This window comes from Daphnia pulicaria, chromosome 8, assembly GCF_021234035.1.
Source record: "Daphnia pulicaria isolate SC F1-1A chromosome 8, SC_F0-13Bv2, whole genome shotgun sequence".
Lineage (NCBI taxonomy): Eukaryota > Metazoa > Arthropoda > Branchiopoda > Diplostraca > Daphniidae > Daphnia > Daphnia pulicaria.
In genome coordinates this window covers 10,316,066-10,327,829 of record NC_060920.1, presented here as the reverse complement: position 1 = coordinate 10,327,829, position 11,764 = coordinate 10,316,066, and the positions used below count along the sequence as shown (strand labels likewise).

At 40.5% G+C, this 11,764-nt stretch overlaps 2 protein-coding genes and 3 long non-coding RNA genes across 11 annotated transcripts; 4 read left to right on the top strand and 1 right to left on the bottom strand.

The window, feature by feature from the left end:
• The first annotated feature begins 583 nt into the window (after positions 1-583).
• LOC124310900 (ataxin-2-like protein) lies at positions 584-5,969 on the top strand. Of its 3 annotated transcripts, none has more exons than XM_046775039.1 (13): positions 584-810; positions 1,048-1,206; positions 1,272-1,549; positions 1,612-1,819; positions 1,895-2,004; positions 2,070-2,194; positions 2,258-2,526; positions 2,597-3,163; positions 3,227-3,714; positions 3,782-4,037; positions 4,130-4,296; positions 4,427-4,697; positions 4,792-5,969. In XM_046775039.1, exons 3-13 carry the CDS (start codon positions 1,355-1,357, stop codon positions 5,034-5,036), a joined length of 2,901 nt encoding a protein of 966 aa, XP_046630995.1. In that variant the 5' UTR covers positions 584-810; positions 1,048-1,206; positions 1,272-1,354; the 3' UTR covers positions 5,037-5,969. The 3 variants fall into 3 exon arrangements, with proteins under 3 accessions (XP_046630995.1, XP_046630993.1, XP_046630994.1); XM_046775037.1 differs by having other exon boundaries at positions 919-1,206; XM_046775038.1 differs by having other exon boundaries at positions 869-1,206.
• On the bottom strand, positions 5,933-6,445 carry LOC124311596. The gene is made up of 2 exons (XR_006909963.1): positions 6,204-6,445; positions 5,933-6,116 (listed from the first exon to the last, which is right to left on the bottom strand). It is a non-coding gene; the product is annotated as an uncharacterized LOC124311596 (long non-coding RNA).
• Positions 6,446-6,467: 22 nt separating this feature from the next.
• LOC124311429 lies at positions 6,468-8,435 on the top strand. 4 transcript variants are annotated; one of them, XR_006909806.1, is made up of 5 exons: positions 6,468-6,612; positions 6,682-7,001; positions 7,067-7,261; positions 7,338-7,726; positions 7,818-8,435. XR_006909806.1 is itself a non-coding variant. In XM_046775919.1 (4 exons), the coding sequence occupies exons 1-4, from the start codon at positions 6,573-6,575 to the stop codon at positions 7,374-7,376; spliced, it is 594 nt and encodes a 197-aa protein (XP_046631875.1). In that variant the 5' UTR covers positions 6,468-6,572; the 3' UTR covers positions 7,377-8,435. The 4 variants fall into 4 exon arrangements, 1 of the variants encoding a protein (XP_046631875.1); XR_006909805.1 differs by having other exon boundaries at positions 7,338-7,955; positions 8,022-8,435; XR_006909807.1 differs by having other exon boundaries at positions 7,338-8,170; positions 8,245-8,435.
• A 531-nt stretch (positions 8,436-8,966) lies between these two features.
• LOC124311597 lies at positions 8,967-9,884 on the top strand. 2 transcript variants are annotated; one of them, XR_006909964.1, is made up of 4 exons: positions 8,967-9,069; positions 9,151-9,266; positions 9,372-9,698; positions 9,760-9,884. It is a non-coding gene; the product is annotated as an uncharacterized LOC124311597 (long non-coding RNA). The 2 variants fall into 2 exon arrangements; XR_006909965.1 differs by having other exon boundaries at positions 8,967-9,095.
• Positions 9,885-10,184: 300 nt separating this feature from the next.
• Positions 10,185-10,972, top strand: LOC124311586. The gene is made up of 3 exons (XR_006909943.1): positions 10,185-10,319; positions 10,432-10,754; positions 10,815-10,972. It is a non-coding gene; the product is annotated as an uncharacterized LOC124311586 (long non-coding RNA).
• Positions 10,973-11,764: the final 792 nt, after the last annotated feature.

Below are 11,764 nucleotides of genomic sequence, written 5' to 3'. Positions count from 1 at the left end.
TTCTCGACGTCTTCTTTTGTTTTCAAAAACACAACCTATGGTTCGATGATCTCTGGTTTTTCGTTTGGCTCATTGATGAACTGCTCAGTTTTTTATTTGCATTACAAGGCAAGAGTAGGACTTCTTTTCTCTATTGCAGGTACTAAAGGATTTTATGTGTCGTGCTGAATGTGAATCATGACCACAAAGGAAGACAACAACCATGGACAATTTTTATTGGTATGTATACCTCTGCTGTGCTTGCACTATGTGATTAAAATTTTACTAATTTTTTAAATAATTAAATTTAATTCCAAACTTTGAGATACCTTTGAATTAACTTCTTTCCTTGTTCCAAATTCCATAATACAGAAAGTAGTTGGACAGTGGACAAATAGGCCTGTCATTCCCTACAACTAGATCTTGTTGTGTTTTGTTTGGTCTTGCTTTATGTGATAATTAATGCTGGTTGTAGAGTTGTTTATTTTTGTTATTTTGTATAAAATAAACAAAAAATTTGAAATTTAGCAATATTATTTCACAATGCCCGTTTATTAGCTTTAGATTTTTACCGCTAGATGACTTAGGAAAGTTGACTAAAAAGCCACCTATGAGACGATTGTACAAGTTTGTTGAGAAAACCCTCGCAACGTCTCATTTGCTACGCGCTTAAAATAGATCCTTCATCAATTCCACATTATCTTCATCGATTCATCTGCGAGAAACGACGGGCATTGAATCATTTCGAATTTTGTGACTGGAAAAGAGTTTTAGCCCGCTGAGAAAACTAGTCTCCAATCGGATTTGGATACCAACTCTTGAGATTCAGAGGTACCTCACTTTTTGGTTCCCCAGTGGTGGCCATATGTATTAGATTCACTGAACATAGGCAAGACACAGAATGACTTCTTGATGGTGGTGGATTTTTCACGTCCTCAGGTCTAAGAACGTTTTCTTTGGCGAATTAAAATTTCTACCCGTTTCTGTGACGGAAAGAAAGCAAACACTACCCCCTACGGAACTCATCGGCCGCAAGTTGAACATTAAGCCTCGCTTTTCTACACGCAGATTTGAACGACAAAAGGGTAACGTCGTGCGTGAAAAACCGGCCCCACACAAATTACTCGTCCGGCTCACGAGATCGCAGACTCCTTTTCTACCCCGAGTGAGCCCAGAACTCGACCGTCAACGATTTCTTAAGAAACCAGGGAATTGTACATTTTCAAGGTAATGATCAGTTACTGTAATCAATCACCACACAAGTTTTGAGTTGAACCCGTCTTTTCTTACAGGCTGTTATTGGGGTTTTGTTAATTGTATGAGTATTCAAGAGTCTACTTTTCATCAGAAGTAGAAATTCTGGAGGGCAAACACAATGAATAAGTCTAAAGCAAAGATGGGCAAACCCTCCACCCCTCAAAATACATCGGGGAACTGCAATGTTGCTGTAACAAATCGCAACACACCACCTTCTAGAAACAAATCGGACAAAGATATCCCATATGAAGGCATTTACCAGAATTTAAGATTTTGTGAAACAATTACTTCCCTCATGGGGAATACAGTTCAGGTATGGTAAATTGTATGATCTTGTAGTCCACAATTTTAGGTTCAACTTCTTTTGTGTTTCAGATCCAACTTTCGAATGGGAAAATATTTGAAGGAATTTTTAGCACGTTTTCTCCTCAGTTAGAAGTTGTTTTAGAACTGGTTCATACAGTTGACCCCAGCCAACCTGATAAAATTGATGTTAAATCAGTTTCTAGGGAGGTTGTCTTTGGTTCCCAAATGATTGTGATGATGAGCTCCAAAGATGTAGAACTGGACTATGCCACTAAAGGTACATTGCTTCAAATAATTACTGCTTTTGCATAATTCATGTGCACATCATTAATGTTTGAAATTATTATTTCAGATTTTGCCACTGATACTTCCATAAGCCGTTTTAATGGGCTCAGTGGAGAAAAAGAGCTTGAACCCTGGGAGGGTGATGGTGATGATTGTAACATTTCACTGGATAATGCGGTAATTTAAAGCAATTATTATTGTTTTGTACGCATAAAATTTACTGTTTCTTTTTTAAAATTTAGAATGGATGGGATCCTAATGAAATGTTTGCCAGAAATGAAAAAGTATATGGAGTTCAAACTAGTTTTGTGGAGGATTTGTCACAATATACGTGTAAACTAGAAAGGAGGGACTCTGCCGAATTCAAGTAAAATTGGATTTTTATCTTCGACAATCGTGTAATCGTTAATTAAGCTAATATTTTCTTTAGGGAAAGAGAAGCTCAAGCATCTATCCTGGCTAATAGTATCGAAGGAAACGCTGTCTCTAAAGCGCATGCGGACCTTGAAAACGCCAGTGACGAAGAAGAAAAGTTTTCGGCCGTGGTAAGACCTAGCCATGAGTCTCGTGAACGCCGTGAGCCCCGAGACTTCCGAGACTTTAGTAATCGTTCGTCTGACCGAGGCGGGAGCACAATGGGTGGCAGCGGAGGAGGTAGCACAGCTTCTGCTAATGCCGGCGGAGGTAGTGCCCACAGCTGTACGTAAACAAATTCTGTCTTTCATGCAAACGAACTGCCTTCCTAATGTTTCGATTTTATTTTATGCAGCCAAATATGTTCATCCAAATAAGCGGCCTATTAAAAGCGCCATCAACCAAAACATGGGCAAGATGATGCGCTCGACGCCCCCTCCCCACGGTGCTCACGGAGGACACGCTCACCCCAACCTAGCTCCGAGACATCAGTCGGTAGGTGGAGGAGGTGGTGGTGGAGGTGGATCTTACCACGGTGGCAACAACTACGATGGTGACGGTAGGGGTGTTGGTCACACTTCGCAGTCGCACCCGAACAACTCGGGTCCAGTACACCACGGAGGTGGAAGTTATCACCAAGGCGGGCCACAGCATCAGCCATTCCAAGGATCTTCGCAAGGGCGGGGCTCGTCTTCCGGTCCCTACTATGGTCGTTCCCAAGGACCGCCTGGTGGTTATAATAACAATAAAAATTCTGCTCAACAATCAGATTCTCGCGTTGCGAACGGCGATGAGCGCAAAGTCAACCGCGATTCGGCTTACGATTCGAAAAGCGGTCACGCTCCATCCCATTCACACGCCCCTATTTCCTCGTTGCCACAACGCGATCATGGTCCGAAGGAACAGCGGAAGAACTATGCTGGTAAGCACAATCTTGTGCATTCCGAAGTGAAACAAAACACTAAAAGTTTCTATCTAAAACCAGGCAAAACCAGAGACGATCAAAACTCGGATCTGAAGAAGTTTAGTCAAGATTTTCGCCTGGCTGAAAACGCCGCTGGGGATGAGAAGAAAGCAACTCCTTCTCCTACTGCAGGAAACCCAGCTCCGGCGCCCAATAAAACAAGTACACCTCCTCCTCCAGCTCCGATTGCGCCCATCGTTTCTCCAGCCCCTGGCGCCGCTCCTGCCTTGACTCCTGCCGCCCCAACCGCCCCTTCAGCTACGCCTTCTGCTCAGCCTGTCCCGGCGCAGCCATCTCGTTCCCCGGTCGTCAGCCCTGTGCAGGTTAACACGACACCTACTCTGGTCACTCCTCCTGGTCCCAGTGTTGGCGCTCCTCGTGAAGCTACTCCTGTGGAAGAAAAAGCAGGCGAGTCCGTAGAAAAAGTGTCAGACACGCTGAAGAAATCAAGCCTCAACCCGAATGCGAAAGAATTTGTGCTTAATCCGAACGCGCGGGTTTTCGTTCCAGTAAGTTTTTCTTTTATCTTCTCGATTATGCATTCAATTTTCTATTAACCCTACTCCATCAATGCAGACTCCTCCTCGGTCTCATACTCCACAGACTCAACAAGGTGGTCAAATGTTGATACCTGGTCCCATGGGCCAACTAGGACCTTCTATGGGAGGTGGTTTGGGTGGTTCGGGTAGCCCGGCGCAAGGTCTTCCGCTGATGCCCGTCGTTCACTACGTTCAGACGAATCCGGGCGGAGTACAAAACCAGGGACCCAACCAAGGTGGCAATCAACCACACTATACAGCCCACAATCCAGGTGGAACACGGTTCCGCAAACGTGAGCAACAGTTTTTTTTCTCAGCATTTATTTATACAAATTTATATTTTTCAATTAGTTTTCAATCATTTAATGTATTGTTTTTGTTATAGCATCGCCCATGCCTGTGAACCACCGACCTGATTTAGCGTCGTCGATGCATGTAGCCGCCGCAACTGGTCAGCCATTGATGGCGCCTGCTCCGATGGGTGGACCACAGATCTTTTATAATCCGCCGCAAGGCGCTATGATGCAAGGGACACCCCAGCCTTATCCACAGGTAGAGTGGAACTTTCTTTTCTTCTTGAGCTTTCATATTTATCAGTATTGGTCTCAAGTTTGAAAGGGTTTAATTGTCCAGCGGAAACATTATTCACGGGTCGTGACTTCTATACTTTATTTTTGAATAGTTGTACGCGATGCGCTTTGTAGGACCGCAGATGCAAGGCATGATTTCAAATTCATCATACGGTGACACAATGACTACGGGGCACAGTCCGATTTACATGACGTCACACATGTCGCCCGGACATGGCCAAGGAGTTAACAACCAAGGTCAAATGGCTCCTACCCAACAGCAACAGCACCACCATCCTAACTCAACTCCTTCGCCAGCTCAACAGCACTCGATGGCTCAGACTCAAGCCGGAAATCCTCCTCAATTGATTTATCAAACAGCCGGTATGTCACCTAGGATCCAATTACTTCATCCGCAAAAGAAGAAGGAAGCTTCAATATTGAGTCTAACGATTGCTTAATTTTTGTTTTTCTTCAGGAGGACATCACGGACACTCACAAGGTCCCCTTCATAGCCACCATGCCCCCTATCCCATGGTGTTATTACCCCCAGGTCACAGCCAGCTGCCACCGGGCGTTTCCGGGCCATCTGGAGGTCCGGGAGGTCCACAAGGCGTGCAGCTCCTTCCGCTTGGCTCGTCGGCCGCAATGGGCATGCCCATACCTCAAATTCATTACATTCAGCAAGCCCCCGGTAATCAAGCACTTCAACGCTTGGGCTGATTTTGCTTTTAGCAACAAAATAATTAGGAAATTTTTTGAATTCACTTATCAAGTCAAGTACGGCTGGTCGGTCGATTGATTGATAATTTGTTTGAAGGAACAGGTGGGCAGCCTTCCCATATGCAACAATTGGTTCCTCATAATCAATAAGTTGTCCACATACAGATTAACAAAACAAAACAGATATGAAACACAAAAAATTTCAAACCCTATCAAAAGTCTACCTATAAGAATTAAATTCATCCTCCCCTCCATCGATTTTGTTCTCTAGCAAAGAAGTGAAAAGGGGGAAAGATCACTTCCTCCTGTTCATGAACCGACAGACGACCTAGGCAACTGGTGAAACTGAGTGAACAAAATTTTTTGCAGTGGATTTATTTGGAACCATTGCCATCTGTTTTTGTAAAGCGCCTCTTATTTTTTTTGGCCGTATGAAATAGGTGACAAAAGTTTCAATAGCCCATCTAATCCGTAACTGACAGAAACGAATAATTTTCTTCATATTTTTCCCATATTTTCTTTCTTGCTCCTAAAATTTTTGAATAATTTCAATCTGTGCAGCTCTTATTGTTTTTTATATTTTTTTTTCAGCTGCCCTTTTTTTTGAGATATCAAAACCCTTTTTTTTTTTGAAAAAAAACTATCAAGTTAACATTGGTTGGATTGGAATTCTTCTAAGCCCAATTCAACTTTGGAATCAATTAAGATTTTTCCTCTGGAAAAAGTCAACTACCCTACTGAGGAATTATTTATTGAGAACTTTTTTTAAAAGATTTTTTTTGTTTTAAAATAATTTCCCTCTTCATTGCCCAATATCCTGGAAAAAAAAATTCAAGAACACAGAATTGGCTGAAATTCTTCCCCCTCAAACTACTTTACTGTAGCATTTTCTAATGCAAAGGGAATTAAAAATATATTTGAAGAGAAACAAAATCATCTCTACAGCATTATTTTTCACTCAAATGTTTGAGCATTTTTTGTCTTCTAGTCTTCTCTTGTACTCGAAAGATGGATAACTCGCTTAACATTTGAATAATGGATGCTGGGGATGTGTTTGCTTGAAGAAGTTCAATGATGCTTCTATAAAATTATCAATGGTTTTATGAAGTGAAACATGAAACATGGTAAACGTTTATAGGACTAATAGCGTTTAGCAAGAACGATTACCTTAATATTCGAGGATTCATAATAATCCCAGCTAACTCGGCAAATTCCATCAGTTCTCTTTCTTTCTGTGAAAAATTTCGTAAGCTATACATTGTAAATTGATTAAAGTTGCTGAATGATCAAACGGAAGCTTCTTTTCATTCTATGGTTTGGTCTTAATTCATAACTTTTGAATTCAGCACAGCTTCAAGCCACCACGAATGCACGAACGTCAACGCAACGGTCGACAAGTAGAAAAACAACAGAAAAAGATAACGCTCCTCAATTGTTTTTTTTCCGAACGAAACGAAGGTGTTGTCGTCTGCTGCTGTCTGCTAAGTGCTTATGTGATTTTAGTGCTCAGACCTACCAGCGTTTTCAAGTTTCAAAATGAGCAACGGGAATGTGTTGATCGTTCTAGGAAAAAATGGTTATCTTTTCTTTAAATTAGATAAGGAAACAATTGTACTAAATCTAACGTAATTGCTTGTTCTTTCAGGAAGTAAAAAATTTGAACTACAAGTTACCTTTCAAACTACCGTTGGCGAATTGTGTGCTGAAATCGAAAAAGAAACGGATATACCTGTTAACTGTCAAAGAGTTATTTACAACGGACGAGCTCTAAATAATCACGCTGAAGACATGCAAAAAGACCTACATAATCTAGGGTTAAAATCCCCTGCCAAAGTGCTAGTGCTTGGTAAGAAACCAGATGAAGAGGATGAAAATTACAAATTGATGAAGAAATGGGAGATTTCTTGTGATTCAGTCACAAATCAAGTTAGTAGTATTGAAAAAGACATCCTTGAAATGGAAAGGGTAAAAGTTTATTAATTCTGTTATTATAATTTGTTGGTTATTAAAGTTTTTTTTGTGTATTTTAGGGGTTTGCTCCTAAGGAATTGTTTGACAATCTACCAAAAGTTGAAAAAAAGATAAACTGTCTAGCAGAAGAATTAATGAAGATTTTGATATCCCTTGATGCACTAAGTTTCAAAGAAGACCAGAAAGTGGCTAGGGCAAAAAGGAAATGTATAATTGATAAAATTCATTCGTTGCATAGAAAATGTGATGAAATGGTAAATATTATATAGTTTTGAATTGAAGTATCAGTTAGTCCCATACTCTAATACTCTAAATCATTTTGACACTTAGGTTGCTTCAGTGAAGCAGTTGCAAAGTACAAAATCTTAATGATGGGTTAAGTAATCTAAATACGGAAATATATAAAATGTTTAATATTCTGCCTTATTAATACTTATAACTATATATTACTATGTAAGCAAATGTTGTGGATTGTAATTACATTTTGATAGAATGGTTAAAAGTGAAAGTGACTCAACGCGCGCGTGTTAAACATTTTCAACTGTAAGTGGTAAACGTCCAGCTGTTGGGCCTGAACGTCCAAAATAGTAATAATACAATGAATGTATTTAATGTGACTTGATCTCCATGGCCTAGGTCAATGCTTTGGCATATTCTTTTTGTTTTGACTGGCGTTTTAGCTGAATGGAGGATAGTTTTCTTTTTATAACTAAAAATTGGTAATGTACACAGGTTTTCAAGTCGTTCGAGTTCGAGTCATCATCATGAAAATGTGGATTAAATTGAACTTGTGTCTTGCCGTAACTATAGATGGCTATTCGAAATCTGTCAGTGAGTCAGTCACATAGATGGGACTGGGAGAGGTGTAGAACAAACAACAAATGCCGAAATTTATTTCCTGCTGCTGTTAACTTATTTTATTGACCTTTGTGTCCACAAAATATATAGGTGAAACTGTAACTTTCATAATCTAATCACCATAGTTGATACTTACACTTCATCCCTGTATTCTAGTCGATTCGTCTAGTATTCTACATAATGTGTGCAAGAAGCTTGTCCTTGTCTGCTGTCATCTCAAGATCTCATTTAGGTATTGCATCATAGCTGGGTATTGACTTCACAACCAGATTCTTTGCCATTTGCAATTGGAAAGATCAGTTTAGGTAAGTCAACATTTACTAGGCATTTCCATGTAAACTTTCACTATATGTACCACAAATTTCACACTGATGCCCAGGGTATTACAGTCGGATGTTACATTTGCTTCTGTGTTTGAAGTTTTTTTTTTCCAGTCGAGTTTTTACGGTGCACATTTAGCCACGGTTTGATTTTTAAGTCTTAAGTCTGTAACTTAACTACTTAAGAATGATTGTGTATTATTATAATTATTCTTTGTTATTATGGTTAATACACGCATTTTTTAATCTACTAATTTATTTTGTGAAAGCATACCGAAGATCTTTTGCCTTTCTCCACGTGATCGCTGCCGTGTCATGGAGATGCTTCCTTCTAGAGGGTCTATTTCTATATTGCAAGACAAAAATGTGATAATAACAGGAAATCTGAGTTGGTTATAATGTACTTTTGAGATAAATCAAGTAGGTTAGTATAATAGTATATTGCTTACATTTTAGTCTACGTAAGTACGTATGTGTGCTAAAGAGTAGTACACTCGTACGTTACTTTAGAATGTTTAAAATTCAACATATGTTCAAACTGATGCAGTGTTTATTTAACATTTTTCAATTACCATTGTATAGTTCAAGCTTCAGACGTGCCGGCCAGTTTGCATTTCCTGCACGCTTGAAGGTCACGGTGAACATTACGTGTAAAACTGTCAATGCGGTGGTGTAGAGGTTGGGTGAGAAAGGTACGTGTTTCATAATTATCAAGCAGGTATAATAGCCGCAAGGCTCAGCCATTTGATATTCATTTTGATATTTGTTGTTGTAGACCCAACCTAAAGAAGAAAAGGCCAGTTTGCATTTTCTTCACGCTTGAAGGTCTCGGAGATCATTACATAAAACGAATCATGCAACGGCGGAGAGGTTGGGTGAGAAAGGTACGTGTTTCATCATTATCAAACAGGTACAATACCCGCAAGGCTTAAGAGGTGAGGGTGATAAAAAAATCGTATAAAAAGGAGAGAGAAAAGGCCAGAGACATCAGTCGAGTGAGCATCTCCGACACGGCAACAGCTGCTGTGCCCTATCTGTCACTATCTGCCTTCTTCACCGGATTGCCAGTTCGCATCCATGGGTAAATATTCAGTTTTTTTTTTACATTGAGATTGGTATCAATCCTATTTTTTTCTTGATGTATGAATGTATTTAATATTTATGTATGAATTTGTTTACTGTCTAGTTAATAAGGCGTCGTATGCTGTTGGGTGTTGTATCGTTGATGGCTGGGCCGACCACTGGTGTACCGATGTATCCTGGGTATGGCGGATACCAAACCGCAACGCCTCCGCCCTACTACCCAAAAGCAACTTACGCAACGACCAGTTACTGCACCAAGGTCTACAAGTACTACACTACTAAGGCACCGGAGTTTTATACCACAGCTTACGCTGCCCCGCGCCACTCCACTGACGTCCTGAAGTATTACTCTGCCCCGAGTTACTACACCACCAAGGCGACGGAGCACGACTACGCATGCTGCCTCATCCTACTACACCGAGGCTTCCAAGTATTACTCTGTTCTCAGCTACTTATTGTACCGATTTTCCTAAATACTATTCTGTTCACAGCTGCTATACCGAGGCTCCCGCTGATTACTCCACCAAAACGGTAGAATACTACACCGAAGCGGTTAAGTACTACTCTGCCCCGATCTACACAACCATAACTGAGGCGGCCAAGTATTACGAAGTTCAGACTTACTACACAGAAGCTACTCTTTCGTGCTACGTTGAACAGAAATACTACACTGGTGCTCCAGTTTACTACACCACGACCTACGCTACACCGCAGCCGCCAAGTACTACACCGAAGAAGCCGCCTATTACACAACAACGTATGCTGCTTAGTTTACTACACCGAGGCTCTCAAGTACTGCATCACTAAGGCACAGGAATTCTACACGTTTATGTATGCTGCCCCTTCCTACTACACCGAGGCGCCGCGTTACTACAACACTGAAGCACTTAAGTACTAAATTACAACCTACGCTGCCCCGAGCTACTACACCTACGTCCCGAAGTATTACTGTGCGTAAGAGGAGTCTAGAAAAAAGAAGTTGTGCCCGAACTGCAGTGCCCTATCTGTCACCAACTGCATTCCTCATCTTGTAAACTATTCGCCATTATGGGTAAATATTCTTATTTTTACATTGAGTTGTGTATCAATTCTGTTTTTTTTTTCTATTTGTTAATATGCCTGTTAATATTTAATATTAATGTTTAAATTTATTTACTGTTTAGACATCTATGGCGTCGTGCTCCTATTGTGTCTATTGTTCGTTGATTGGTGGGTCGACCGCTGGTGTAGCGATGCCTCCTTGGTAAGGCGGAAACCAAACTGCAACGCCGCCGCCTTCCTACACAACTTACGCAACGACCAGTTCCTGCACCGAGGTCTACAAGTACTACACTACTAAGGCACCGGAGTTTTATACCACAACTTACGCTGCCCCGAGCCACTACACTGAAGCCCTGAAGTATTATTCTACCCTAAGTTACTACACCATCTAGGCGATGGACATGACTACGTATGCTGCCCCATCCTACTACACCGAGGCTCCCAAGTATTACTCTATCCTCAGCTACTTATTGCACCTATTTTCCTAAGTACTACTCTGTTCCAGGTGCTACACCGAGGCTCCCGCTGATTACTCCACCGAAGCGGCAAAGTACTTCTCTGCCCTGATCTACACAACCACAACTGAGGCGGCTAAGTATTAAGCAGTCCCGAGTTGCTACCCAAAAGCTGCCCTTTCGTGCTACGTTGAACAGAAAAAATACTACACTGATGCTCCTGTCTACTACACCACGACCTACGCTACACCTAGCTACAACACGGCAGCCCCCTAGTTACTTCATCGAGGAATTTAAGTATTACCCTGCTCCAAACTACTACCAAACTGAGGTTCATATTTATTGCAATTCTCCCGATTATGTTACCACTACTCACGCTGCTCCGACCTTTACACCGAAGTTCTGAAGTATTTCTCTGGATGTGTTGAAAGATTGCTGGAATACAAAATTGATTGATAAAGTACAAGTGCATGTCTCTATTTTCTCCTCAAGTACCTTTCCTGGTGCTGATAATTGCATGATGTGAGAAATATTTCTGAATGCTATGTAAACTTACAAATAATCGATCTTGTAAAATACAACAATAAAAATCCAAACTCATGTTCTACATTTCCATAATATTCAAACTTTCCTTTTTATAAATTATCATTAAATTCAAGTCCAACAACCAACATTCTTAAAAACCAAAGTCCACCCACCTATTATTTCCTGCTAAGTCCAGACTTTGTTTTTGAAAAAAATTTTAAAAAAATTCCCCTTACAAGTTTTTAAAAAATTTTCGCGAAAAATGTTATATTCTATTGTAACAATATTTTTTTGATTTTATTCGAATATTTTATTGTTTACAAAATTTATTTACAATATTTACATAGATTTATTTTTCATGTGACCCCCAGGTGGGGGGGCCTGTCGCTTTCTCTACCGCGATAATAACATGATGCAAGTTATATGCAAAGTTATTATTTGTTTGGCGCAGAAAGCTTGTTTAATCTAGCAGTTC

Bases quoted from the DNA above. Each gene is read 5' to 3' on its own strand.
- LOC124310900 (XM_046775039.1), top strand. From the start codon at position 1,355: ATGAATAAGTCTAAAGCAAAGATGGGCAAACCCTCCACCCCTCAAAAT. The intron at 1,820-1,894 runs GTACATTGCTTC...TTATTATTTCAG, and splicing joins ACTGGACTATGCCACTAAAG to ATTTTGCCACTGATACTTCC. The intron at 4,698-4,791 runs GTATGTCACCTA...GTTTTTCTTCAG, and splicing joins ATTGATTTATCAAACAGCCG to GAGGACATCACGGACACTCA.
- LOC124311429 (XM_046775919.1), top strand. From the start codon at position 6,573: ATGAGCAACGGGAATGTGTTGATCGTTCTAGGAAAAAATG. The intron at 6,613-6,681 runs GTTATCTTTTCT...TTGTTCTTTCAG, and splicing joins GATCGTTCTAGGAAAAAATG to GAAGTAAAAAATTTGAACTA. The intron at 7,262-7,337 runs GTAAATATTATA...TTTGACACTTAG, and splicing joins ATAGAAAATGTGATGAAATG to GTTGCTTCAGTGAAGCAGTT.